Genomic DNA, 27,344 nt, shown 5'->3' on the forward strand with positions numbered 1-27,344 from the left:
CTATGAATATCATTATCTCATTCCATAAGAACATCATTTCAGTCTAAATTGTTGCAAAACTCTTTCTTGCTAGATCTAGTTTCAGAAAACTAATGAGTATGTTTAAGCGAGGCGGTTTGATCAGTCGATCCTTCAATGCTCCGCATGGAGTGAATATCAATGGAGAAGAAAGAGCAGGCAGCAAGCTGAAGAGAAAGTTTTCATGGTCCTCTCCTAAAGTTCGCAGTGCAGTCAGTGTTGGAGTTCTAACTCACAAGCCTGTTGTCCTTAAAGAGGGATACCTTTGCAAACCTGGCTTCTTTAGATTTGTAAGTTGCATTGAATTTATAATGCACTATCCACCTACGATCCACCGATCCACCGATCTACGCCATCTTAGCTATTTATATAGCCAGCAAAAACTAACCATTGTATTTCTCATTATCGTTGCAGGGAGCAAGGAGACGCAGATGGTGCGTACTCCGGACTTACAGTCAAGCTGAGGCAAGCATTGACATCTATGCTGATGAGACCAAGAGCAAGTTTAAGGGTACTATTACACTGGACAAAGCTGCCTCTCCCCTCCTCATTGTCAAAAACTATGACCCCAAGAAAAAGAAGGCTCCTAAAAATGCTTACTTTGTTCTGAAAATTGATGGGAAAAGGACCTTTCAGTTTACTGCAGATTCATTTTGTGAGCTGAAGGAATGGACAGCTCTCACAAGACAAGCAATAGATAACGGTGAGAAAAATATAAGAACGTACAGTACTAGGCTAACTAGTTGCATGAAATCATGGAGTTCTAATGAAACTGCACAATAATTATTCTATGTTCATGACCATGGCTTAATTATTACTTTTGCAGGTTATCTCTTCTCTGGTCGAATTACAGAGCCAGCAACCATTGCTGATGGCATGGTGAACGTCAAATTCAACACAAAGTGCATTTCACTTCTTTGTCCCATCAACGAGCTCCCAATCAAAACGTGGCGTTTAGCCCAAATCACCTCCTTTGGGCAATGTGGAGGGATGCTCATGTTTGAAAGTTGCTCAATTTGCTATCCTGGTTCGGCTAGATGCTCCATGAATATTATCCAGGAGAAACCATCGACAATTCTTAATCTCATGGAGAAAGCGATTCGAAACAATCCAAACACTGGAGAAATTCACTACGAAAGGAGCATATTAGGCGATATCTACCACTGTGACCATCATTGTTCATCTGTCGGCATGCTACCCGCTTATTCTGAACCAAATCTTTACCGAAGTGCTTCTTCGAGCCCTGTCAAAGGAGTGCGACTTGTCAATGCCGACATTCCATTTCAGGAATTTTCTGATACTGAAAATGAACTGGAGCAATCGGATTCAGGTTTTCCAGGAACCCCCAAACAAGCTGATGACTTTAGCTTAGGCAGCAGTATCCCTTCACCTATTGGCAGTAACAGATCGAATCCCAGTGTTGTGTGCAATGTGATAGATGGATACCAATCCCCAACCCCCTTCAGTTACAGTGATGGGAGATGTATGAGTGAATGTGCACGACAGTCATCGTTATCTGCTGGTGAATCCCTCCTGGAGTATGCCAGACGACAAAGTGAAGGAGACTCAGTACGAGGTGTTCCGAAACGACTGATATATTCAACTATATCAACAAACTCCTCACGACAAGATAGCTGGGGGGATGACAATGTAATGCACAACACAATTCAAGTCACACCATCTGAAAGCCCAATACACGAAGATCGCTACAAGAATCACTCCAATGAAGAGGGAATTTATGACATACCAAATTGTGAGCCTACATACTGGGAAGTTGGGAGAAAATTTGAACCGTCGTCACTAGAAAATTCCAGTGTCAGGAGGTCCAGTGTTGCAAGCAGCAACAGAAGCCAGTCGGCAGCATTAGTGCATCCGATGTCTCCACGCAAGTCTGTAGCACACAATCCATACACACCAGGAAGCGACAAGATAGACCAGGATGATGATTTCGAGGAGCTGCCACCGATCATACCAAAGCATCGAAAACAGAGACATCTCGATAAAGAATTTGTGAAAATAGAACCTTCTGGAAACTTTAGACCAAGATTATGCAGCTCTGGTGCTGTATTGGACTCTCCAAGAAGAAGAAAAGAATATGCAGTCGATAGGCCTGGAATGTCACGACAAATGGGAAGCATGGACAGTTTAGACCAAGTAGGCAAGGCTCGATCCAACTCAACATTCGCTATCACAAGCACAGATCGAGACATCACCAAACACTTACAAGAGCAAGAGAAGATCTTGGACAGACTACTTGCTGACACTAGACGGCAGAGAAGTGACGGAGAAGGGTTCTCGAGACGATTCAAGCCGTATCAAGATCCTGACCTGTTGGACGATCCCCTCTACTCCTCTCCAAGCAACAATAAAGTACTTACAAGAGTGGCAGCTGACAATGTACGAGGCTACGCTTACAAGGTTCAGGTACCTCAACCAAACAAGCCTGACTCTCAGTACTCTGTTCCAAGGATGAGAGCCCCATCCCCTGATCTCACTAATCTCCCAACTGATGCCCCTCCGAAACCCAAAAGACTATAGTTAGTTAGTTCTTTGTATAACATCAATCACCCCCTCCCGCACACTTGGCTCACAGTTAATTACTCATTCTTTGTACAATGCATCAAGCATTCTGACTTAGTATGTGTCAGCCAAGACAAGTCAACAATTCATTTTCGTTACCTTTGATCCATTTCACTCACTTATTTTGTGTTCATTGTCTAATGACTTACATATCACAGCTATATCCCTGACCAACTGTATAATGTTATTATTATATTAAAATGTCAATACAATCGTCATTGTGAGTGACATCACAAATGAATGAGGGTAACAAGTGATCGGGTGACCGAAAGAAAAAAGTGTTGTGACTTGCAGAAAAAATTGTCATAGAAACGATACATTATGTTGATATTGAGACTAGCTATTCATTTATTAAGTCTGATGCTGAAAGGTCTATTAGAGTAAGACACTACAGCAATGTTAATAATCTAGGCTCATAATGAGAGCAGTTCCTCTCTTGACCCAGTGGTCCTGTTGCATCTGTCCTGACCTCAGATCCACTCCCACAACAAAGGATGGTCGACCGGGCACACCAGTGCGATTAGGGTAGTAGTAGCAAGGGCACACATATACACCTGCAGAAAAACACATGAACACATTTAATTTGGCAATAAACTGTTTAGAAAGATTCTGACTGTTAGGGACAAGTTTTGTCTTAGTTTTGTCTTAGTTTTGTCTTAGTTTCCGCTATTTGGTACCACGTATTTTCTAGTTAATGGATTGAAGGAACAATGGGCCCCTGAAACCTAAAATCTTAGCCTAAACACGGAAGAGTAGTCAATGATGGTAGCTAAGCAGTATATAGCAGCTACAACACACAAACACACGGCAAAGGCTTAGTGTCCTAGACAAGGGTGCGCCAAACTCAATCAATGTGTTAATAGATTTGTACACCCTACTGCCAATAGAGTATGCACACTTGTTGGCACTACACATTACATTGGCCAAACAAAACAGTCACCAGCAGCAAACTAACAATTTCCTTATTGTTTCTCTATGCTACCTTCTTATCCTGTAGGTACAGTGAACAACAGGGGATGTTAAATGTGAATTAAAACTCTAAACAGAAGCTACACAGTTCACCCGTTTCGGACATGTAGAGCTGATCGCAAAGGATGTGTGACAAAGTTGGAATGTTAAATTCAAATGCTATGCATACATTACCTTTGTTAGATAGTTGTTTAGAAATCTAATATCTCTAAATTGTGTGCTGAGTACCAATTATGGAAGCCACATCTTAAATATTCTTAAAAGGACTTTCATATTAAAGTAAATGGGTGAAGTTTTATTGTCTCACCTTTAGTACTCTTTCTCTTGTTCTCGTTAGGCTTGAAGTGTATGGTCGGCATTGGACAGACGAGTTGCATAGGGTTGGCCTCCACTAGAGAGCTAGTCTTCTTGTCCCAACCAGCTCCCTCCAGAAACAGTCCCTTCACCCAGACTCCATCCTATAGTGCAGTGAAAGGTTAGAGAACAGGTGTTTGTGTATTAGGAGGGTTGGAAGGCTAGACATCACTACCTAGCAACAGCCACAACTACATTAATGGAAGATCTTAGAACTGATAGGGCACAACCACTCAATTCAAATTTAGCCTCAAGTGTTAAGTGGCAGTGAGAAAATGGTAAACGTTGGTAGTAAACATTCACCACAACCACTTAGAGAAACCCTACTTAACAACTTCAGGAAGCCAGTTTGAAATTTCTTACTTTTGGAGGCTCTGTGATGTTGCTATCGTCCAAGGTGGTCACATGAAAGTCCCAGAGTAAGGAATCAACAGATACCTACAGAGAAAAGAATGAACAAACAGATCATGAATATCATTATTATCGTTCAAAAAGCTTGATTAATGAAAAATGAGAAGTCAACATTAAACAGTATACCTTTCCCGTATTGCACAAGCTACGATGACACTACCTAATATGTATTCAAAACATGCATTGATTACATTGTTCTTTCTGGCGGCAGTCTGCAGCACAGCTGTGAGGAATCCAGTGGGGAAGGTGAACCCTGAGAGCCAGAACAGTACGGGTGGGTGAGAGGTGGTGGCCCATTGACTGAACTGCTCCACTCTAACAATCAGATCTCTCGTCCATGCACCGAGGGCTTTCTGTGATGGGTATGCCTTGCTCCAAAGAGGGGGTACTTGAGCTTTGTGGATACAGTTAAAGATCTCCTCAAGATCAGAGGACATGACGACGAGGCCCTTGATTCCTTTCTCCAGTTCCACTAGAGAGGCTTTGATTGTACTCAGCAGTACGTTGTAACGATGAATCTGAAGGGAAGTAGCAATCCAGTGTTGTAACAAACGTTTATCATAACTGGTATGCGATACAGAACAATGATTTCAAAAATACTCATATTTCTTTGAAATTCACCTATTACCGGTAATCATGCATAACAGAAGCCTTATGGGGGCAATTACTTTTTTGAGGGTATGTTTGAAAACAGTGACAAGGAAGGTGTTATATAAAGTACACACAGAATACAATAAGGTGCATATCTTCATGCAAGACGTCACACAATGGTCATCAAAGGTGAAGGTGCTAAAAACCCAAATGAGTGTTTGTTTTTATAAATTGAAACACGATCCTAATTGTCTACTAGCTAACACCCAACCTCCATGCAGGACTAACTTACAAGAAAGTTTACTGTTAGTGAAGTAAAAATACACACTTACAGCCAATAGGAAATAATAACGGTACTGTAAATTCTTACTTACAACGTGGGTGTTCTAGTACAAATAGAGTTTGATTCAATATACTGTTAGGTACCGGCCTAATGCATGGTCTTATTCAGATCAAGCAGTTGTCTAGGTAAGATTGGACAACGGCCAAATTGTTTACAGTTTTCCTGTGATCTCAAACCAAGTGTTTGCCAGGTGTATACAAAGGAATTAGCAATGGCTGAAAGGACCCACACACAAATTACCGGCATCCTCTCTATACGAAAATAAAATAGCATGTGATCACCGTTCCAAACGAATGCAGGTCACAATCACACATGGTGGGTGCTACAGTAATGAGAGTATACTCTACCTCTTGTAGAAGGACCACATTGAGAGGGTTCATGTCGTCAGCCACCAGGTTGGCTGTTGCCTCATAATCAATCAAGTCGGGCACATTCTTGAGAACATCAGCAGCCAGATTCAGAACCTAATGCACATAATTGGTCATCACTCAATCAAGCAATACATGATGATCGAGTACCTTGTCCTCTTTGCTGTCTCCCTGTGCCACAGAGCGCTGGGGCTGTAGAGACAGTAGAGTGTCCAGTAGGGTTCTGTGAGGGGGGAATATGAATAACGATGGTATATAGGTGTGCCTGTGGCTCAACTGTACCTGGTTTCTTTGATTTGACTGGCGATATCGGCATTAGGGTGTTGCCCGAACGCCTCAGGGTGATCCACATTGGGTAGCTGGTTGATGTATTCTCTGTAGGTCTGCAGGGGACCTTCCTTTGGTATATAGTACGTGGCAAGGGAGGAAAGCCTGTGTGTATGTGTGCATGTGCGTGTGTGTGTGTGTGTGTGTGTGTGGGTGTGGGTGTGGGTGTCATATTAGGAAGGTGGGTAAAGCCACAAGTAAAAGGGTTTACGGAAGGGACGATAATAAGCATTAAAAGGTTAGGGTGTGTGCTGAATCAAACCAAAAGCCAATTTGAAGTACAGCCAATTATTGTCAGTTCACAGCACACATACAATACATGTATTAGTTGATGTATGTGGGAATATGTAAAATGAATTACTAGAGCCAAGAGTCTAATGTCTGGGCTGGCCTAATTTTGTACATCCATCGTGTTCCAAATCTAATCACACACACACAGGCCGGTGTGTCCCGTATTTAATTAAAGGCCTGGGGGGGGGGGGGGGGGCTCGCCTGTAGTAAGGTAAGTTGAGAGCTTCATCCAGAAACATGTCTCCAATGTAAGTGTACAGTACCCGTCTATCCCAGTCGTCAGTCACATGACCACCATAGTTGACACCAGCAATCTGTGTGTGTGTGTGTGTGTGTGTGTGTGTGTGTGTGTGTGTGTGTGTGTGTGTGTGTGTGGTCAGTATCAACAGTGCCATAACTACCGATATTTCATACTTTCTGCAATGGGAGCTCATAATTATAGCCATGGTTATGGTTAGTCAACTGTTTACAGCCAAGTATGTGCAATCGTCAAGTAAGAAAAATGTCCAAATCCAAAACTTCCTATAATTTCACATCGACAAAATTTGTCATTTTTTATTCTTGCTAGCGGATAGTTGTACACGTACATCATTGACAGAGTGCCATGCATCATTTTTGCCCAGCCAAATCACTCTAGCAATACCCAGTATACAGGAAGTATATTGAGAACAACAACAGGTGCAGCAGAGGACCAAGGTGACCTCAAACACAGGACCCTTGGGAGTGCCTCATTCTGTGGCTGGGAGCATCGACACAAGTGAATACCAGACAGACTAGTCTGGGCCTAAGGCTTCCTCTAGTGACCACATTAGAATAGAAGGAAATGCTTTGAGGCTGGTAGCCAATTGATATGCTACAGCGTTTTAGCAGTACCGGTATACCAACAAAGTGCTTCTGAGAAGGAAAGGTGGGTGTATGAGTAACTTGATAGTGTGGGCAGCTAGGACCACAAGTGATCAAGTGGGCAGCATACACAGGCAGCATACACAGGTACCCTTATAATGTGGCCTATACCAACCACACCTTGTATACAGCTCCGGCCACACAGCCATGTAAGTGAATTATTGTACCCCTATAGAGCAGGCACTCACCAAGTACTTGAGTGCATCCCATGGTGTGTCAGGGTACTCATCCAGGTAGATACTCAGTAGATGCTCCGACACCTGTGTGCGAAACAACCATCAATAGTTAGTGTAATAGGGATTTCCTTTTCAATATTATGAGGTAAGAATTGCCTCTACGTAGCTGCTAACTTAATTAATTACTAGGATACTGTCAACAAGGTCACGCTCAAAAACAAAACACACACGACATTCCCATCGTAATGACCTATATAATGCTTACAAAACACACACGACGTTCCCATCGTAATGACCTATATAATGCTTACAAAACACACACGACGTTCCCATCGTAATGACCTATATAATGCTTACAAAACACACACGACGTTCCCATCGTAATGACCTATATAATGCTTAGCTCACATATTAAATAACAGGAAATCTGTGTTGTACATGTATATAGGCAGTACCATGAGTTATATATATATATATATACACTACCTCAAAGTCAGAGTCGTTGAAGCCATAGATGATATTCCAGCCCAGAGTGAGGAACTTTCTCCTTTCTATGAGCAAACTGTGGAAAAAACAGAGCGAGAAGAGGAGCTTCTTGTACTTGACCTCAGCAGTGCAGCGTGGGAAGGTGCCCTCATTCACAAGATTGTACAGACGCTTCATGTTTGCCTTGAGTCCCTGTTTGTAGAAACCATACCAATTAAAGTATTTACAGCATTGCATCAAGACAAAAATTGGCGACACAGGGAAAACAACAACAAGAATATGAAATACCTAATGCATACCAACACAGAAAATCTTTGTAGACACACACACAGTGACCAAGCATGTACCATATCAATACATTTACTTCGAATTACACATTACAAGAGAGAATATAATGAGTTTGATGTAAGACAGACCTTGGGCGGCTCAGTGGTCATCTTAATGCCTGACTGCAGTATGGAGATGGGGAACCCAGGGTGTGGTTTTGAGCTCAGCCAAAGTCTAAAATCCTCGTGGGGTGTCTTGTTCTGCAGCTCCTCCTCCACGAGTTTGTCCAATTGTGGCATCCAGCTGAGAGACAAGTGGCAGTTGGCCAGGAACACCCAATGTCCCTGAGGGGGAATTGTGTTAGCTACACACCACAAGAATGCTAAAACACTGACTGCTGCTAATCAAGTTAAGCCTCTCCTTGGGAGTTACCAAACACTATAGGCTACATTAAACTCTATAGAAGGTGTCACCTCTTTCACTCCGTTTTCTATCATTCTCTTGGCAATGGGTGCCTGCCCTTGGCCCAGAGAGAGTGCTTGAAACTGTGATCCCATCCCAGCCTGCTCGGCCAGTTGGAGCAACGAGGTGGTCGGATCCTGAGAGCAGGTATTTAAATAGATACACGTATAACAATGAATAACATACCACTCCTGTTGAGAGGACAAAGATGAGTGGTATTCGACACGTAGAGTCATCCACCACTTGAGACATGTTCAACACAGGAGGCTCAACAAACCTATACACGTGTACAAACAGACACATCCTTAAAATACTAAGCTATACGATTATTCTGTGGCTTACTTTGAGCCTAGGTTGTTAATGATGAAGGTGGTGACACAAAAGGGAACTCTGTCTTGTCTGAGTGACCTGACGAGGAGCATTCTCTGTAGCTCATTGCACGAGTTCTCCCACTCCCCCGGCAGTGGGGTGGCCTCAGGCTCAGAGGAGGTGTACCACTGGTGCCAATCACGAGGGTACTGATCAAATGAGTTGGCTATCCCGATAAAGCTGGCAATTCTGGAGGTGGAGTGAATGTATGAGACTTATACACATGCACACAACATACAGTGTAGCAAATTATTACACTAATAATGCAGTTCTTACTTGTCGAGTTCTGTGACATTGTCCCATGCCACATCGTCTAACCAGGCACACGGCTTGTCCATCTGAGCCTCCCTGTCCAACACCTACAGCACACACACCAAAAACACGGATCACTTGTGCTAGTATTAGATTAGGAGGCCCGTCGTAAACGAACAAAATTTCAGAGTGTACTACTAACAAAGACAACACACGGCAATTATAGATCTGCGTACGTATACCTCACCGCCATATCCTAAACACTACAACTGTATACATAATAGTTTATCAGCTATACATACAGCACTTACAACTCCACCCCTTAGGAAGAAGTTGTATTCATCGAGATTGAGTTTGGTAGCAGCCTCCAAGATTTTGGCACACATTTGGAATGAAAACAAGAGCTTGTGCCTTTCAAAGAGTCCTCTACAGGTGTACTGGTAGACGGCAAAGGTGTGATAGTCGTTGAGGTACGAGATTCTCTCCTCTAGTTGAGGGTGCTTGAGACTCTTGTCAATGGAGGTGGAGAAGAGGAGAATGTAGGCATCTAGAGAGAACTGGTACATTGGGTCCACTCGCCCCATATCATTCATCACAAAGAAAAGGATGGAGGCTCGCTGAGCACATGGACGGTAGCCCTGAAGAATAAAATCAAAAATTTAAAGCTCAAAATCACAGCGTCGAATAGTACGTTCAATGTACATACGAGCAATCTACGGTCCACAAACACAATAATTATAGTGAAGGTTTAATGTACTTCTCTCGCTGCATCAATCTTGATCTCAGTCTCCTCGGCCACTTTGAGCTGCTCTGTGACATCCTCTGATGTCTTCTTACTGGACTGGAGAGTGTTGACCAACACCTCATCATCTAGAATAGACCCTTGGGATGTGCTCAACAACCTGATAAAGTAACAGTGTGTCAAGCTACACAATATCAGTGTTGGACCTTACCTCAAGATTTCGTCTTCGAGAACCACGAGCTTCTTCTTGCTGTTAGAGATGTTAACTACCAGTTTGTCCTTCTGTTCCTCTAGCTCTGGTCTCTCTTTGCGCACCACGATACCGAGTAGCTGAGCCTCCAAGCCTTGCTCCTTGACAGCAAAGTTAACGATGGCAGTCTTTGTTGAGATCTCGGGAGTGTAGTGAGGGTTGCTCAGTTTGGTGGTGATGTAGAACTTGAAGTCCTGGTTATACTCCACCTCCTTGTCTCCAAGCTTGATCACAAGCCGATTGCCTACAGGTAACACATAATACAGTCAATTCTGCAGTCCACCTACTCATGCGATAATGTACAGATGTACTGATTAACATGAAGGTAATTGTGACCTCTCTTGATGAGTGATTTGCTGAGGATGGGGGCCAGGGAGGGGTCCAACTCTTCTTGGACATTCTGTAGCAGCACAGGCGAGCCAAACTGAACAGCATTCTCTAGAGTTCTGAGGAAGTCAGGCTGCTGCAAATCAATGATCTTGAGATTCTGTAGAAAGATAATGTACCTCAAGATAAACACAGTGACCTCTAATGTGTACACAACACCAATTGTGGTATTGACTGTATGCGTACCCTGTGTCTCTCCATGTTCTTGATCCACTTGATGGCCTGTCCCTGTGGGTCCACCATGAGGGGCCACCTATTGCTCTTGGTCACTATCACACCATTCTCAGTGGAGAATGCATCCGAGGGCAGCCCCTGGATGTTCCAATCTCGAACACTTGTGGGCTTACCCAGAAAAGTAGCAAACGAGTAGTTCGGACTACATGGAATATTGAGTGTTCGTACCTGCAATGAAAATGTGTGAAGTTAAATTGTTAGCTACAACGTTTTTAACGTACTTGCTTCAGCCATGTTTCCTGGACGAGCTCGTCTCTGTAGCTGGATAGGAAAGGCCCAGCATAGGAGAGAAAAGCTGATGCCACCAGACAGTCACCCACGAGGTATCCAATGCTCTCTTCGAGAGTCTAAGTGTAGCCAAATGATACCACACAGAGGTATACTAAAAGTAACTAGCTTACCTTGACAGTCTCCTCCCAACGCACACGCTCTCCAGCCAGTCCACTCACTAGTTTGGCAGCACGGTCCAGCCTCAACTCAGTTAACTCGGCCTTCTTTCTTAAATCCTCTTTAGTAGCCAGTTTCTCCTCATACTGTTTCTGCAGCTCCTCAAGCTTCTCTTTGACCTCCCTTAGTTTGTCCTTGGCTTCTTTGAGTGAAGCTTGCTTCTCGGCCAACTGGCGATTGGCCGTCTCCAGCCTCTTCTTCTTGGGCTCCACCACCCGGAAGATTCGTCCGTACACCTCCATAGCTCTCACCCACATGCACAGGGATTTAGCAGCTCCAGACACTCGACCCACTATATCAGGCTTGAAGTCTGGTTTGGAACAATACTGACCAATCCTCTTGAGAACTGTATAGGGAATTATAATTACTCAAATGAGCTAGTACAAGATAATAAAATTTACGAGAGAGGGGGGACACACACAATAATCTAACCTTTGTCGCTCATGTTATTTTTGTCAAACTCAACGAGCTGTTTGATGAACTGAGGGTCTCCTAACTGCCTCTTTGCCTCGGCCCAGGATGGATCTGACTGTCTCAATATCATGACCGCCTGCATTACAATCTCTACCAGCTCTGGGGGGGTGGGGTACGACTTGATTTCACCAAGATCCTTTTTGTTGAGTGCTTTGAGAGCCTCGAGAGCTGCCTCAAGAGCAGGCAGCGCCTCATCAAGGTCTTTCTGAGCAGCTTCAGCCATTACCAGACATCGACCCTCCTCTTCAGCAATCTTTTCACTGCGAGCCAACACAGCCTTTTCTTGCTCTTCAGCATCACGTTTTTGTTGAACTATAATGACTAGGTAATCGTCGCATTGTTTCTGGAAGCTAGCTAGCTGGAGTTTAGTATCTTCTAGTTCCACAGTCATGGCCTCTACTTTCTCTCTAGTATCGATGAGCTTGTCGAGCCCATTCTTGAGCTTTGTGGCTGCATCACCAAGCTCTTTACGTTTGTCATCAAGCAACCTGTACGCACAAAAATAAAAATTGTACAAATGTAGCATACATGAATCATGCGTTACTAGCTAAGGACACAGCCTAGTTTTGCACACATTATAATACTTACTAACTTTTAACTTACTGTTTGTATCCAGACACAAGCTCCAGGTAATTAGTAGGAGTGACATAGTTGTGCCTCTTCATCTCAAACAGCATTTTATCTGACATCTCCACGACTGAGCGATGACAAATGACAAACACACTGGCAACATTACTCCTGAGTTCTTTAGCGACTTCCTGAGAGTCTCCATCCTTGTGCAGTTTAACTTCCTCTAGGTACTTCTCGGCCACCTCTAGGAGAGCGTCTTTTGGCCATTCACTGAACCAGTCGATGGTCGTACAGTTGACAAACGCTGGGTACATTCGCAGACGATTCCTACGCACGAATAAAGATCACATGTACAATGTCAAAACAGGTTAGCATGAATTCTCAAATAGTATTATGTACACAGATCTCTTCACTCCAGAGTGCCAACTAGTGTGTGGGTCTTGTACAGTTATTCACACACTATACAATGAGTGTGTTAGCAGTGTGACTCACCTGAATGGGTCTCCCACTGGACTCATGCACAGCACTATGTGGAGATTGTTTCTCACTCTCTCAATCAAGTAGGAAAACATGCTGTCTGGTGTGTCACTGACACCATCCTTTCTGGCTGCATCTGACAGGGCACTCCTCACCTGAGACAAAATAAGTAAAGTTACAAACAGTAAAAGAAACTACGTCTTAGTACTGTACACGTACGTAGTTTTATTAAAATGTTCTACTCTGTATGGCTCAACTGCAGCCTGTATTATATACATCATCAATATGTACCTCTTCAAATTCATCTGGTTTGTAGAGGTTGGGCACTTCTCCTGATGAGAGAATGTTATTGATGTCCTCTAGGAACGATTCCTCCACCACTTGAGTGTCGTTGAACAGGAAGACTGTCGGCTTGTTCTCAACTCCAGCCAAGTAGTACAGCTTGCGAATATCTAGTACAAGATGAGACAGGAAGCAAGTAACACAGTTAAGTCTATAAGTCCACATAGATATATACAAAGTTTTATTACCTTCTCTGAACTCCTGGAGTCTGTAGAGCCTGGTGACCTCAATTTGGAAGATCTTGTATGAGATGAGGTAGGAAGCAAGTCGACTGAGACTCTGTCTCCCACTTCCCCCCACACCCACAAGCAGCATGTTCCCACGAGGCTGACGAATCACACGCACTATCCGACACACTACAGACAAAGATAGAATAGTGTTCAGTGGTGATCGAAATATATGAGGGTCTTGGTAGTATAGTACGTACTAGCAAGATCATTGCAGTGTACATGTATTAATGGGGTCGAAGGTGAGCTCACCGTGTTCTATGGCATCTCTGAAGAGGACCAGCTCCATGGGGATGATGCCAGGCTCCATGTTGTAGTCTTCTAGTTGAATCTCGATGTGCTTCTTCAGCTCAGCAAAGCTCAGTATGTCCTCATATACAGGCTGCTCTGGCTTCATGAAATCACCTAGAGAATACACACACACACATTAATTTTATTATATAGCAATTCGTTTAATATTAATTTTGATCTACAAATGAACGCTATTTAACACCGTATCATAGATCATAAAAAAACACATATTTACCAGGGAATTTCAATTTGGGATGTACGTACTAACTACAACAAAGGGCAATGCTAACAGTGTATGGTGGTGCTACGTACCAAACACAGGAGCCATTTTGTTGGGACAGAGGTTGTGGTAGGTGAGGTCAAACAGGAGCCCTAGTTTCTCAGAGAGCAGGCTCTGGAATGTCTCAATGTCCTTCTCCCCCACCAGTCGATCTGAGAATACTCTGAAGCACTCATGAACCCACAGTCGTGCCATTGTTGTCTTGGTGTCATGGTAGTCCCTGTGGGCTCTCAACAACCCTTGAAACACCTGTGTGCACACGCAGAGCCAGGTGAGTAGCAAGTTTCATATATAGATCGATGTACCTTTGATATGTCTCTGAGGTTGAAGAGGTAGTGTATCTTGGTGGGTGTGGGAAGCATTCGTGTGGAGATGAAGTTGTATATCTCAATGGTGGCCTTTGTCATCACATCCGCTAGTGGCTTGACATCTTCATCAAAGTCTTGCAGTTTCTGACTGATCATTGTACCAAAGATACGCTTGATCTGGCTCTCCTGCAAATAAAAAACATGTGTTAAAGATATCACCACGACAAGACAGACAATTACATATGTGTGCCACATACGTACCTGTGGGAAGGTCATGTTGATGAGGTTGAATCTGCTCTGTAGTCGTTTTGAGATGACCATCCTCCCTCCACCTGGTGGGCCCATAGAGGCCAGCAGAAACATGTCCTACAATACATATAATTAGAAGCATTCCGTTAAACATGCCATAGCATATGCAAGGTAATAGTACCTTGATCTGTTTGACGGTCTGTTTCGCCCTGTCATACCAGAAGCCATAGTCTATCCATTGTCGGATGAGCTCCAGTGGAGGTTGAGAACCAAACGTGTCTTTAGCTGGCATGTTCATATCGTCTAGGAATGTGAGCAGCTTCTTGCCACCAACAGGGACATACACACCTACAAGAAAGCATAGTCTAATAGGCTAGGAGAATGGGTTCTTTCTCACCCTTGGTCCTCTTTTCCACCTTTCCTTCAATAATCTCTTGCACATTGTTGGATGAAGTCTATAGGGGAAAAAAATCACAATTATGTATATGTACTAGTAGTACATATGCCTTATGTACATGTACATTACACTACGTACATACATGCATACACAATGCACTTGTAACCTGTGCTGAGAGGTTGATGGTGAGCAGGTTGAACTGACTAGGGTCAAGTTTCTGGAGCACACCAATGGCAACAGAAGTTTTGCCTGTTCCGACAGGTCCCACTAGCAGAACTGGCCTCTCCACATTGATTAGGTGGTGGACCAGGAAGTCATAGCGGAGTGTGTCCACAGTCGGCACAAGGATCTTGTAGAATGGAACACTGCAGGGACATGAGCTACGCATAACAGCAGTTCCACAACAAACTCAATGTTTGAATAACAACTAGAGCACTGAAGTGCTAATCTTCGGCTGTTGACATGATCTATAGCAACCAAAGTGTTATACAATAAATGCTGGCTAAGCAGCAAGTAGCAGGAGCTATATAGGCATGCTGAAACGTTTGAAAACAGAATTTTAATAGTGTGTGAGACATGCATTGTAGACTAGGATCACAGCAAAGTCATGAAAGAAGCCTAGAGCTTAGAAACATGGCTCCTGTGGTGTGTGCTGGGGCCAGGTAAGCAAAGAACCACAATCAAGAACCACAATCAACCACAATCACTAATTCTAGCTTTCTACTTTAATGACCCTGTTCCATTATTCCTGGTACGGGATCACTTCAGCTTTAAATACGTACTTCGAATAAAGGCCGCGTGTACATGTAGCTAACTAACCATGCATGCAGCCAACGTGCAAGTTCAAGCTTCTTAGCTTTTGCTCGCTTTTATTCGACAACGAAGCTTTAGCATAAAAACCTGCCACCTAATAACTTGCTGTGTGGAGGCTATCAATGCTGTAAATGCAATGCTATGGCATCCAGGTGAGTATAGGCTCAGATATTACAACAATTAACAAACAAACAGACAAACAAACAAACCAACGAACTACTATAACCTGCTGGCCGCGGGTTAATAATACACACAAGACAGCCAACTTACTTGGTAGGGTATCTCCATGAGCCCTTGAGTTTTTCCTCCCAGAGACCCCAGCTCTTGTTCTTGGTGTCCACATAGTACTCATAGACAGTGTCTTTGGGTGGAAACTGGCCTTCTAACTCACGAATCAAGTTGTCCATTTTCTTGCGACCGTCTTCATCCACTCCTGCTCCCAGAGACCAGATAATACAGAACAGGAACCACAGTTCCAGCATGTGACTAAAGTTCTCAGAATCAGCTGGGTTAACCTGAGTGGTGCAGACAATCTTAGTGCACTGTAATGTTGTATGTAGTGTGAGTTGAACAGCATACTTACCCCATTTTCTGGAGTGGCGAGGGCATCCAGGAGATAGCAGAGCGAGGTAACAGAGTTCAATTCACTGGTGGGGACCAGCTCCTTGCACTTTTTCCTCCTAAAATTCAAGATCTTGGTCACATACTTGTCAAACAGGCTCTGGAGTAGCTCAGTGAGTCGCTTGTCCTTGTGTTTCTGGAGCCATGACTTCACGAAGGGGTCCCAGCCGAGGTCCTTCCAGTCATTGTACACCATCCCACAGCGTGACACAGTGGCAGGAGAGGCCACAGCAAGATCCTCCACTTCAAACAATAGTGAAACCTATGTGTATAGAGAGGGCTTGATGGAATGGTCGACTTGGACTTAAAAGCCAACAATCTAATATGAAAATTAAACTTATATTATGGGCAATGTAGCTATCACGGTTATTTTCGTCTAAAGGTGGTTGATTAGTTCCAATCACCACCGACAATGCAGTGTGGGCTAAAAATAACACAAGCCTACACATGTATAGAGCTGTGCTTACCTGTTCGGGCATTGAGATACGCTCTCCATTGATAAGTGTGAGAACTTTGTTGTCATCCATGACAGAATTCATGGACTCAATCCAGAGTGTGTCCACGGGGGCATCAAAGAGGAGCCACTTTTGGTCTGGTTTCTCATCAGCACAGGTCTGCCTCATAACACTGGAGAGCACGCCATCGGTCCACTCATTAGTGCTCAGGTCAAACTCTCCATATAGCTCACCCAGTGACAGGGACTTGGGGTTGATAGGGTAGTCCTGCAACATTAGGTACTTGCTTGAAGGATAGGTTTGTTGGAAATTTTTTTGCAAAAGGTGCATTAGTTTCAAGTCAGGGTTGTATACCTCGTATTAGTAATGTTCGTAAAAACTATTGCACAATGGGGATATTACATGTATGTCAGAGTGAATAGTTACTCAATACCATGCAATGAATAGCCCACCTTGACAGCTTGATACTGTGATCCCTTGCTCTCCTTCTTGAGGCGTGTGAGAGTGTTCCTAAGCATCTTCCAGGTGACTGACTTCCCACTGCCGCTCAAACCCACAATCATGACAGAATGACGCGAGTTCTTGGTCTCAAAGAGTTGAATGATCTTGGTCATGGTCATCTCAATACACTGTAGGTTGGCTAACTTCAGCTCCTTCTCGATGGCTATATTCATCTACAAGAGTGGAGACAATGACAAGAATACTATATTTATTAAAAGCATTTTGCACAATGGCATCTAAACAGTGCTCAAACTAAGATTTCTCAATACACAACAACTTACAATTCCATAGTCCAGTTGTGGTACATCCACTCCAGGGAAGAGGTCAGAGGTGATACCGTTGAAGAGAGGGGTGTCGTCAGCAGTCAACTTGGCAATGTTCATGTCCTTCATGGCTAAGAGCAGGACTTCCTCATCAGCCATCTCAGGATTGCCTCTTTTCTTACGGCCACCATACTTGAGCACTGAGACCAGGGCTCGCAGACCAAAGTCGTAGTGGTCTTGTTTGGAGAGCTGTTGCACGGCCAGATTGTACAGAGTGTTCACTTTACGAGCTAACAGCTGCAAGTGTGTAAAGTCATATGGGAATAAAAACAATTATACATAGAGCTACATCAACATGTTTACAATTATTCATGTGTATGTGATCTGATTGTTTCTTTGCATGAGAAGTCTTTCCAAAGTTGAATGTAATGTACATGCACAAACAGCAAAACTCACAATTGGCTGCCAACAATGAGTGTTTGCATACATGTAGACCCTTGCAAAACCTATCATTACCACAAAATCACCATGTACAATGTTGCTATGCAAACAACATGTAGTCCTGAGCAATGATGGCTTCCAGAACTTGTATGGTACTTTTTAGGGCTAATATTTTCTGGCTAATCTGCGAGATAAAATTAGACCCTCGAAAATTCCTCGCTATAAGGTGGTATCAATGGTAGATGCTCTTATCTACTCTTGGTGGTATGGAAACTCACACATACAAATTATGGTGATGATTTGAAGTGGAGAATGGGCTGGGACTAGCTTGCATATACCAGCAGATATACTAATCTGTCCACTGCATGTATGGAAAGCAGTGTGAAGGCTGAACAGCATCCAAGCCTCAGCATAAAGCGTTAGATCCCCACTGTTCTATGAGTTCCCATAGTCTAGCTCTAGAAGCCACCATTGCGCTAACTATACTACATGCATGTACATGTATTTATACTGCATAGCAACATTGTATGGTGGTTTGTGTGGTAATGCAGTGAATGATTTAGTATTTTGCAAGGTGTGTGCAAACAGCTGTATCATACTTACAGGCTACTTTTGTAGCACTGCAATGAATCAACTGTACATGTAACTACTTAGTGTACATGTAAGTTATACAGGCATACAAACATGATTATGCACATCACAATGTTACCTTGCACTGACTGAATCCTTCTCCAAAGAGGATGATCTCAGATATCATGGCAGAGTCTGGTACAATCATAGAGATGGGTCGGAACATGCTCTTCAAGTTGTCAGGTAGTTCAGTTCTACCAGCATAGCCAGGGTTCATTGTGATAAAGATACCACAGGAGTGGGTGAGCTTGATCTCACGACCCTCAAACAGGAACCGAGCAGAAAGGTTAGAGAGAGCTTGGAGAATGGAGAGGATTTGCTGGGCCACCACTGAGAGCACCTCGATGTTGATACGGTTGAACTCGTCAAAGCAACCCCATGCTCCAGACTACAACAGCAAAGAATACCATAAAATTAGACAAGCATACCAGGGCTGCATCTAGGATTTTGGATCAGGGGGGGGCGAATTGGGCAAATGAAAAATGTAGGGGGGCGAAGTCATCAGAATTATAGCAAATGCCAGATCCTAGGGGGGTCGAAACTGTGCACCTCATCTGAGCTTTATCTATAGTAGTACAGGCCAGTAAAAAGCTCACTTGTGCCAGTCCACTGAACATCCTGCCCATGGACTTGTAGTCCAGACCCTCAGAGCAGTTGATGACAATGACGTACATTCCCAGGGACTTTCCCAAGTCTTTCGTAGTCTCAGTCTTGCCAGTTCCGGCAGGCCCCTTCGGACTACCCCCTCGATGCAGGTGAAGGGCAGTGGTCAGAGTCACATAGCAACTACAGTAGGAGATACATTGCAACTAACAAACGAGTATACACTGAAACTTATGAATACTAATAAGGGGAGATGGTGGTATGTAGAAGTACATTTAATTTCCTCACAGAATAGACTAACTGTTATAATACTTGCCGATCTGTAAGAGGTGTGATGACGAGCCTCCCAGAGTTGCCGAGGTACTCATAGCCGTAGCTAAACAGAGTGTTGGTCTGACGTATACAGCAGTCATCTTCCTCCCAGTACACTCTCAGTTGAATGAGCCACTCAAAGGCTGTTCGGTTGTTGCAACCTGACTTGAGCAGTCGCTCTATGATGTCTCTAGCATGCACCTGAGAAACACAGTAGTAACAATAATTGTAAACTTGCACAGATTTATACAAGTAATAGGCAGAGTTACATGGTACACACATTCAATGTAACCATGAAAGCATACAAATTGATCATACATATGTACGTACCTCTATAGTAGAAAGAGCCACAATCTTGAGTCGGTCCATCTTAGTGAGGTTGCTTCGAATGACCTCAGTAAATTTATCTAGCATCTGGTTCTGTTTCTTCTTGATGCTCTTGAGTCCCTTTTTGTCTCCTCTGTCGAGAGCCTTCTCACAGTCAGCAGTCCACTGTATCTGACTAGCAGTAATGAGCATCTGTCCGGGCCAATCCCTGACCCACTTGTCTCGTTTGCTTAAGTGCTTTTTAAGATCGATACGACAAGCACGAAGGACATCCTTGAGAGTTATTCGCATCATGTCTTCAACGTCACACAGCCAGCCTTCTACCACGCCCTCCAGCCGAACAATGTTCTTGAATTGCACCTTCTCACCCTCTGAGGAGTTCATGTGAGTTGCCTCGTGATAATCTCGCATCTTGGCCAAGTCCAGTACCTTGATATTGTCAAAGCATTTCTTCAAGTGAGGTTGCACCTGGGAAAATAAGAGAGTAAAGAGTGCACTAACTAAAAGTACGTAGTCCACACTACAACTACAGCATTGCACAATATACCGTATAGCGGGTATATTTCGAGGGTATAAATTTTCGCGGATGGACCATTACAAAGGATTTCGCGAATTTTATTTTCGTGGTTTGAGTTCCAGCCTTTTGGCGCATGCGCACATCAACATGCAGCTGTACCTCCACACCGTTAGCCTCGAATCCAGGCCTAGCCTATAACGGTGAGGCACCTCTTATTGTCGATAGGTGTGGTCAATAATACTGAACACACGCCTACTATTCCATAAAGATATAAATTTTCGTGGGTATAAATTTTCGCGGTACAGGCTCAATCCGCGAAAACCGCGAACATTTATACCCTCGAAATATACCCGCTATACGGTACTTAAATTGACAGTATGCAGGTATAGTAACAGTCAGATCAGTGTATCTTGTGAAGTTCCCACTCACTGCTTCAGGGTTTTTAGACTGGCCCAGAATCTCCAGAAGATCGTCGTTGGACAAAAAGTAAAATCTTGGAAAGCACTGTCTCTTGGTCTCCAGATACATATCCAAAGATCTCTGTATGGCCTCCAGAATCCCATTCATTTCGTTGAGCAGCTCGAGCAGTCCCTCGTGATGGGTACCCCTCAACGCATTCGGGTCCTTGTTCAGGCGACTCATCACAGTCTAAACGAAGGGACATTAAATAAGACTACACACACACAGCCAAATAAATACCTTCCAGTTACTGTTGACTCCATCGAATTCAGATGTCTCCTTTGGCAGTTGTTTCCGAATATCTTCTCCCACAAAAATGTTCTAGGCAAGCAAATCAAACATCAACATCGGAAACAACTCCAAAATAAAGAGCTTACCTCCAAATACATCCACTGTCTCTGGATCTGCAGGATCATCTCGATGACCTCGAGTACATGAGAAAGCTTCCTCTCCCAGTGATCCACCTCCTTCTCAAAGGCCTTCACATAGCGAGAGGCCTTCATTGTAGAGAGGGTCACCTGGTTGTCATCCAGTATCTGGAACACCTCCTCAGTACCCCTGTACAGTGGTAGTTTTGACTCTTATGCACATAATAATATGGGACCACCACAGTGCTAGTACACACAACCATTGAGTGGGTGGGTGTACATGCACATGTGTACACTGGAATGCACCATAATAGTTATGTACACTGCAAATAATTAATGCATGGGGCTCACTTGAGTCTGTGGTGTCCCCTGTCCTTGTAGGGTCCAATATCCAGAGTGAGGTCTTTCCACTGGATGGCAATGTCACCAATAGCTTGCTCTATGGCAAGCTCCTTACTGGCTGCAGCAGATATGTCACCAATGTTCTCTGAGAACTGGTCCAACCCAAGATCTATGATCTTCTCCAGTGTAAACTCATCACCTGCACAGAATAGAATTTTACAATAGCCCTCCAAACTACATGTACTAACAAATAGCTAAGTGTACTTACTTGTGTGATCAAATGGCTTCTGCACTTCCTCCTTGAGTTGCTCCCAATGTCTGTCCCTCATAGCTTGGTTCTTGAGGTCTTGGATCAGTGGCATGGTTCTCTTAAACGTTTCAATCTCTCCCTTCAGCGAGCCACAGATCGTCCACTCAGTCTTCTCCTGTAGTGAGAGAAAACCTAATCACTGCAGCCCTAAACACAAGTAGGACAATCTTACCTTGAGTTCTCTGGCGAGCTTGTTGATTTTCTTGAGCATGCCCTGGGCTTGGAAGCCCATATCGTCAGTACGCAGTGAAGCAAAGGTGCCAACTTTCCACGAGTCCCAAGCCATCTGCCACTCCTGAATCAACTCCCACACATCCTCCAGATAGTCAAGATCCTGGTGGCAATAGCATAAGAGCATTCACAAATACATCGTACATTGTACAATGCACACTAGTCATCAATACACTGCAGTACACATACATAATTATTGTGCACATGTTGGTTGTACCTTCTCCATGGTCTGGATGAGGTGGGATGGGGGCTGGTCAATCTTGAAAATGTTGAGGCCCTTCCTGATGCTGTTCTCTTTTAGCTTGAGCTGTGCTAGCTGTCCTCTCATAGTAGATATGAATTCCATGGCCTCGGCAATTGGTACTGCCGCAGTGAACGGCCCCTTTGTCTCAAACTCTTCAGCTAGAACTGACACCGTCTTCTTGAAGTCCTCTGCAGAGTGGAGGAGATTCGTCTTGAACTTCTCCTGCAAAGAGAGAGAAAGGTACAGGCATACACACAAGTCTATAGTAGAGCTCATAATAATTATTATGTAGATTGAAAAGTGACCCTCAAAAGTAAAAGATTCAGTTTACTCCAAACCTTATGTTTCTTGAGCATGCCGTCACTGTCGATGAGGCACTGTTGAAAGGCCATCCAGTTTCCCTGGAGCCCGTCCAGCTGATGGTCCACCTCCTCAGGGATCTGCACCTCGTACTTGCGTAGAATATTGAACTGGTCGTGCAGTGGCTCAAACTGAGCCTCAACATTGGGAATGTCTGACTGAAGATGCTCCAGCAAGTCCAGACTGTCACTGAGTTGGTCCAGGCTCTCAGGAGGTACTCTCAGTCTAAAAAATAGTGTGTACAGATTGTCTATGTAAAGAGTCAAGGAAGTAAGAAACAGTTACGTGTAAACTTAATAAAAGCTGTATGTACCAATGGCATATACAGTGTACTTACTTTCTGGAGTTTTGCTCTAGGGAGGAGCAGATATCATTGAGCTTAGTGGAGGCCATGTCAAGCAGTAGATTATGGAACCTGTTCTGCCACTCGTCACAGTGAGCAATGATGGAGAACTTGAGTGGAGAGGAGTCCAAGAGAATGAAGTCCACGTTGCTAATGGTGTCCACATTTTGAACCTTGTTGCTCAGCTCAATGTACTGTGTAATAGCCTGGTCAAAATCTGATACTCTAGGGTCCTGTGCTCGCCAACGACGGAAGAATGCATCTTTCTGCACTGTCCAAATGATTTTGAACCTGGAACAAACACACACACTAACTTTTTGTATACAGGGAGATATTCAACTTACTCATCCCAGGTCCTGACATACTCCTGTAGTCTAGTGGCTGCTCTCTGAACACCACCCTCAATGGACGAGCGTGTCTTCTTCACATCCTCATCTTTGTCTATAACCTGACTGATACTCTGCAAGACATAAATAGAACAGCATGTCATAGATATCTAAAAGCTACAACACAAGTCAAGTGGTAATCAATTTAGCACCACTCAGGCAAACATAAAAGCACAGTTACTCTTACCGGTCCCTTGGCCCTCTTCTTGGCAAGGATTTCAGACAATCTCTGGAAGGCAGACGTGGAGTTGACACTCTCTGCAGCGACAGTAGTGACATAACCAGCCATTTCATCAATACTAGGAGAGAATTGAATAGTCTCAGAGAGGACCACCTTGACTCGAAACACTGGGTCAGGGGTTGACTTTCCATCACCGTGAATGGCTCGGGCCAGCTCTTGTAGGGACCACTTGACGTTGAGCCTGAATGCCTCCTCCACCATTCTGTCCATCTGCTCAGTGTAGTTGGTCCAGTGGTGGTGGACCTCTCCTCCATCACTACGAAACACCTGCAAGGTACAATAAATCGACAGCAAAGTTACAAAAATTACCTAGTTAGTTATGCCTCGGTGTGCGCATGCGCAAGCGAGGTATATGGTAAAGTCTATTTGCGCTGAGTTCGGCCCTGGAAGTTATGCGGCCAATTATGGCTTCATTTATTTATGTTGTTGAAGTATGCTATGGAAAATGCTAACTGGTTGAAGCTTATCAGCTCCACAGCATATAGATAGAAGCGCTTTTTAACAAGGAATCCAATAGTGTATGAAACTTTGAATTTCAGTGAAGTATAAGAAAGTTATGACAACATCATGAAGGTCAACCTCAACACAAATAGACTTTAGTATGTTTGTGTGTATGTCTGTGTAGACTACTACAGCTGCTTAAGGATCAAGTAAGAGTTTCTATAGGCTTCTTTGGTTGGATTTTAATTCGTGGACTTGTAAAATAATGCTTTGTTCTTGAGTTATGCCTAGTTTTGCTTACTGTACTTGAATATCATTGCAGCCTTTTCAGAAGAGTGCGTAAAATAACTTGTCCGCGGAGTGTTGCTATATACTCTACTTAGTAGTTAGTTCTGCACTAGAACGCTAGCTATTGGTAGCTGCAAGAGTGAGAAGAGAGCTGCAAGGCTCTGCTGATGACAGCCGTTCACTTTAATACTCGACTTGGATTTTTGGCATCGATCGTTTTTAATAACAATCATGGTCGATCATTTCCCACTCTTTGAGTTTCCCTGTTATGCCTGTGATTCTGGATTCTGCCTTTGCATGCATTAATGCAAAAAATAATGTTCATCATGATAATTATGTGTGTATAATTATAGCTTTATGTTATGACATCTCCATCGAGGCATCAGCAGCCGTGGTGCTTTCATTGCACAAGTAAGTGAGCCACGCCCACTTACTGGACTGATTGAGCTTGTTTTAAGATTCTACAGTACATCCAAGGCTTGCTAAGCTTTATTGGAGCTTATAGTAACCCAGCTCAGGAGCAGCAACCGGGATATCTGAGGTGAATGGCAGTTTCCTTTAGGGACAAGGGACAGGGGTGCTAAATCTGAGACAGTCCCGGCCAATTCGGGAGAGCTATATGGGATGAGCTATCAAGCTGTTCACACTATCTTGCTGAGTCGAAACACATTCCAATTCATCTCCTAGTAACAGAGTTCTAGCTCAGTAAAATTAATGGTCTGTGTTATGGCATTTGTTGGTCATGAACTCATTAAAATACTTGTGGTGTATAGGTATTTCCTGCCTTGTCTTACAAATACTGAAAACTTAGGGGTCTAGGCAGACTGCTGAAGCAAATCTATATAGCCAAGATAATGGCTGGCATAACAGATGTAAAATATATTATTGACTTCTTTAAGCTGCTCACAGAGGAGGGAAACAAACTGGTAGAATCGCTTCAAGACATCAACAAGGCAGTTATAGAAATCGAAAGCAACAAAAACGAACTACAAGAAGCTGCAAAAAAACAGGAAATCATCACTGACCCAGAGGTGAGCGAGCAAATATGCAACCTGGAGAATGATTTAGAAAAATGCACTGCACTTGCGAAAGCATACGTGTTTGCTTGTACATCAATGGCCAGGTATGCGACAAAACAAGAAATAGCTCAAGAAATTGACGAAGAATTAACGCAGGGAAAGTTTAATACGTTGAAATCGTTTATTGTAATTTTTTTGAGACAACTGAAAACATGTACAGAACGACTAACAGAGTATGTGGGATTTCATGACAACTTAGTGTCGCGAATGAATGGCTTAACTCGCAAGTGGCACCAAAGAGCGGCTGAGAAGAGTGCACTGGCAGAAAAAGCAAAGATGAGTTACGTTAATAACTCATTGCTAGCAATACTTGCAAAAATAGTACAAATAGTAATACCAACGATTACTCTCCCATGCGCAGCTGTTGGATGTGCTTTCCTACATTATGGAATGTACAAGAAAGTTGGAATTGCAATACTTGTAACTGGGATTGCCTGTCCACCAACTGTAATATGCGTGGCCTACGCTGTGCAGTTAAATTTTGAGAGAAGAAGGCTACTTGTAGCTGATAAATTCATTGAGCATAAAGAAGTGCAAGCCATGTTTGAGAAAGCCGTAGCGAGTGCTGAAGAGCTAAAAGCATTAATGAATAAAAACAAGCAAGCAATCGATGAAATGGAACGCGAGACTAAAGAAGCCACCACTGCAATTAACACCATTGTTGCACATTACTTAAATAAAGCACTCGTGTTAAATTCTGCTGAGTTGAAGGACATACAAAACAGTCTTCAAGATTTTAGAAGTTCGATGAATGATATTTTAAGCAAAGTGGGTCGTCCTGATGAGGAGGAAAAATTTGATCGCAGACGAGTCCTCTCCAATACAATTGCAGAACAACCAAGTGACGCTGATACAGATGGTGATAGACATAAGATGATGCTGGATCTTGTCTACGTTCCAAAATTTGACCGTAGAGATGAAGAACCCTATGTACCGGAACCCATTCAAGAAAAAAACACAGGAGGGTTGTCTACAGCCGTGGCAATGCGCTCACTGAGTACTCGAAGTCAAGAAGAAGCATCGGATGAAGATGAAGTCAAGATACAAAAGACACAGAGTGAAAAAGAAGGGTCAGACGATGAAGAAGACTTAAAAAAAACATAGCACATTTCGTCCTTAGTTAGTAAGGAGTCTCTCCTAGTTAACAGATTTGCATATTATTTTAGTATCATGCATTTTAATATTATTATTTTTTCCACATAATTATAACATAAATTTGCACTCAATATACAGGAGTGGTGGGAAATCCAGAAATACATAGAGGGGATAGTACACATGCAGTGGTAGGAATAGCAAGAGATCAAAGACTTGGATAGAAGTTTAGTAACCCTCATAGCATTACTGTGATGTACATGAATAAACTAAAGTGAACTCTGGTGTGGTTGTATAGCATGTCTAACAACTAAATTTGAGTAGGATAAAGCTTAGCAGCCAATGTGTGCAATTTAGTTTCTTGGTATAAGCCTCATCTAGAACAAGGCCCTGGGAACTGCAGTATATGCAGTTGTAGGGGACTAGGATTACAGCAGATTCAGCTAAGCGTCCATTACTGGAGCTGCTTTCGTATGAATACACCGCTCTGTGCATGCCAGTCCATTAAGGTTGAAATCGAAGTGCCTCGAACATAATAGATCTATAGCTTAGCTACCTATCAATGTGCAAGTAAGCTTAATTCTTAGCTCTTGCTCACTTTTCTTCTTGTAACAAAGTCTGCCATGATAGAAGTTATAATAATATATTCTGCCGTTTTCGACTGTACTTGTCATAGCGTACGTTGCACTATTATTGTATAGATGCAGTAAGCGGTCAATATAAGTTCCGTTTATGTAGTACACCAGTACGTTTACACTGTATTAAAAGCGTTGCAATTTATCGTTGCTGCACGTTGCAAGTATACATTTTGCAAAAAAACAAACAAAGAGACAAT

The 27,344-nt window shown here is 43.3% G+C and overlaps 4 protein-coding genes across 4 annotated transcripts in view; 2 read left to right on the forward strand and 2 right to left on the reverse strand.

Annotated features, from left to right (window-relative positions):
- The first annotated feature begins 17 nt into the window (after positions 1-17).
- LOC135341488 (uncharacterized) lies at positions 18-2,799 on the forward strand. Its single transcript, XM_064538059.1, has 3 exons — positions 18-308; positions 433-721; positions 845-2,799. The coding sequence occupies exons 1-3, from the start codon at positions 93-95 to the stop codon at positions 2,554-2,556; spliced, it is 2,217 nt and encodes a 738-aa protein (XP_064394129.1). The 5' UTR covers positions 18-92; the 3' UTR covers positions 2,557-2,799.
- On the reverse strand, positions 2,778-6,071 carry LOC135341528 (dynein axonemal heavy chain 2-like; the record flags this gene model as incomplete). Its single annotated transcript, XM_064538110.1, has 7 exons — positions 2,778-3,152; positions 3,875-4,025; positions 4,285-4,359; positions 4,524-4,850; positions 5,614-5,730; positions 5,785-5,857; positions 5,917-6,071. Coding segments are annotated over 7 exons (1,053 nt in total), but the record flags the coding sequence as incomplete, so codon positions are not given.
- Positions 5,931-27,344, reverse strand: part of LOC135341472 (dynein axonemal heavy chain 2-like) — a 33,266-nt gene continuing 11,852 nt past the window's right edge. Inside the window, exons 11-58 of the mRNA XM_064538040.1 lie at positions 23,556-23,876; positions 23,327-23,442; positions 22,977-23,273; positions 22,618-22,864; positions 22,253-22,501; positions 21,977-22,138; positions 21,763-21,919; positions 21,504-21,693; positions 21,162-21,342; positions 21,025-21,105; positions 20,755-20,973; positions 19,812-20,276; positions 19,486-19,682; positions 19,163-19,352; positions 18,646-18,954; positions 17,514-17,792; positions 17,184-17,405; positions 16,744-16,998; positions 16,239-16,538; positions 15,926-16,170; positions 15,009-15,207; positions 14,843-14,900; positions 14,627-14,793; positions 14,458-14,562; positions 14,194-14,382; positions 13,921-14,137; positions 13,570-13,722; positions 13,279-13,446; positions 13,040-13,200; positions 12,764-12,903; positions 12,305-12,598; positions 11,660-12,189; positions 11,182-11,573; positions 11,002-11,127; positions 10,733-10,948; positions 10,496-10,646; positions 10,121-10,403; positions 9,925-10,069; positions 9,479-9,805; positions 9,192-9,274; positions 8,889-9,104; positions 8,733-8,823; positions 8,558-8,683; positions 8,234-8,428; positions 7,818-8,009; positions 7,344-7,415; positions 6,460-6,566; positions 5,931-6,072 (exon numbers count right to left, since the gene is read on the reverse strand). Coding sequence (XP_064394110.1) covers position 6,072; positions 6,460-6,566; positions 7,344-7,415; positions 7,818-8,009; positions 8,234-8,428; positions 8,558-8,683; positions 8,733-8,823; positions 8,889-9,104; positions 9,192-9,274; positions 9,479-9,805; positions 9,925-10,069; positions 10,121-10,403; positions 10,496-10,646; positions 10,733-10,948; positions 11,002-11,127; positions 11,182-11,573; positions 11,660-12,189; positions 12,305-12,598; positions 12,764-12,903; positions 13,040-13,200; positions 13,279-13,446; positions 13,570-13,722; positions 13,921-14,137; positions 14,194-14,382; positions 14,458-14,562; positions 14,627-14,793; positions 14,843-14,900; positions 15,009-15,207; positions 15,926-16,170; positions 16,239-16,538; positions 16,744-16,998; positions 17,184-17,405; positions 17,514-17,792; positions 18,646-18,954; positions 19,163-19,352; positions 19,486-19,682; positions 19,812-20,276; positions 20,755-20,973; positions 21,025-21,105; positions 21,162-21,342; positions 21,504-21,693; positions 21,763-21,919; positions 21,977-22,138; positions 22,253-22,501; positions 22,618-22,864; positions 22,977-23,273; positions 23,327-23,442; positions 23,556-23,876 — 9,786 coding nt within the window. The 3' untranslated portion in view covers positions 5,931-6,071. The remainder of the gene's footprint in view (positions 6,073-6,459; positions 6,567-7,343; positions 7,416-7,817; positions 8,010-8,233; positions 8,429-8,557; positions 8,684-8,732; positions 8,824-8,888; positions 9,105-9,191; positions 9,275-9,478; positions 9,806-9,924; positions 10,070-10,120; positions 10,404-10,495; positions 10,647-10,732; positions 10,949-11,001; positions 11,128-11,181; positions 11,574-11,659; positions 12,190-12,304; positions 12,599-12,763; positions 12,904-13,039; positions 13,201-13,278; positions 13,447-13,569; positions 13,723-13,920; positions 14,138-14,193; positions 14,383-14,457; positions 14,563-14,626; positions 14,794-14,842; positions 14,901-15,008; positions 15,208-15,925; positions 16,171-16,238; positions 16,539-16,743; positions 16,999-17,183; positions 17,406-17,513; positions 17,793-18,645; positions 18,955-19,162; positions 19,353-19,485; positions 19,683-19,811; positions 20,277-20,754; positions 20,974-21,024; positions 21,106-21,161; positions 21,343-21,503; positions 21,694-21,762; positions 21,920-21,976; positions 22,139-22,252; positions 22,502-22,617; positions 22,865-22,976; positions 23,274-23,326; positions 23,443-23,555; positions 23,877-27,344) is intronic.
- LOC135341506 (uncharacterized) lies at positions 25,134-26,643 on the forward strand. The gene is made up of 2 exons (XM_064538086.1): positions 25,134-25,697; positions 25,779-26,643. Exons 1-2 carry the CDS (start codon positions 25,193-25,195, stop codon positions 26,519-26,521), a joined length of 1,248 nt encoding a protein of 415 aa, XP_064394156.1. The 5' UTR covers positions 25,134-25,192; the 3' UTR covers positions 26,522-26,643.

The sequence above is a fragment of the Halichondria panicea genome, chromosome 9 (genome assembly GCF_963675165.1).
Source record: "Halichondria panicea chromosome 9, odHalPani1.1, whole genome shotgun sequence".
Taxonomy (NCBI): domain Eukaryota; kingdom Metazoa; phylum Porifera; class Demospongiae; order Suberitida; family Halichondriidae; genus Halichondria; species Halichondria panicea.

Excerpts from the sequence above, each read along its gene's own strand:
- LOC135341488 (XM_064538059.1), top strand. The coding sequence starts at position 93 with ATGAGTATGTTTAAGCGAGGCGGTTTGATCAGTCGATCCTTCAATGCT. Across the intron at positions 309-432 it reads AACCTGGCTTCTTTAGATTT|GGAGCAAGGAGACGCAGATG; the intron begins GTAAGTTGCATT and ends TTATCGTTGCAG. Across the intron at positions 722-844 it reads AAGACAAGCAATAGATAACG|GTTATCTCTTCTCTGGTCGA; the intron begins GTGAGAAAAATA and ends TTACTTTTGCAG.
- LOC135341506 (XM_064538086.1), top strand. The coding sequence starts at position 25,193 with ATGGCTGGCATAACAGATGTAAAATATATTATTGACTTCTTTAAGCTG. Across the intron at positions 25,698-25,778 it reads GGCAGAAAAAGCAAAGATGA|CTGTTGGATGTGCTTTCCTA; the intron begins GTTACGTTAATA and ends TCCCATGCGCAG.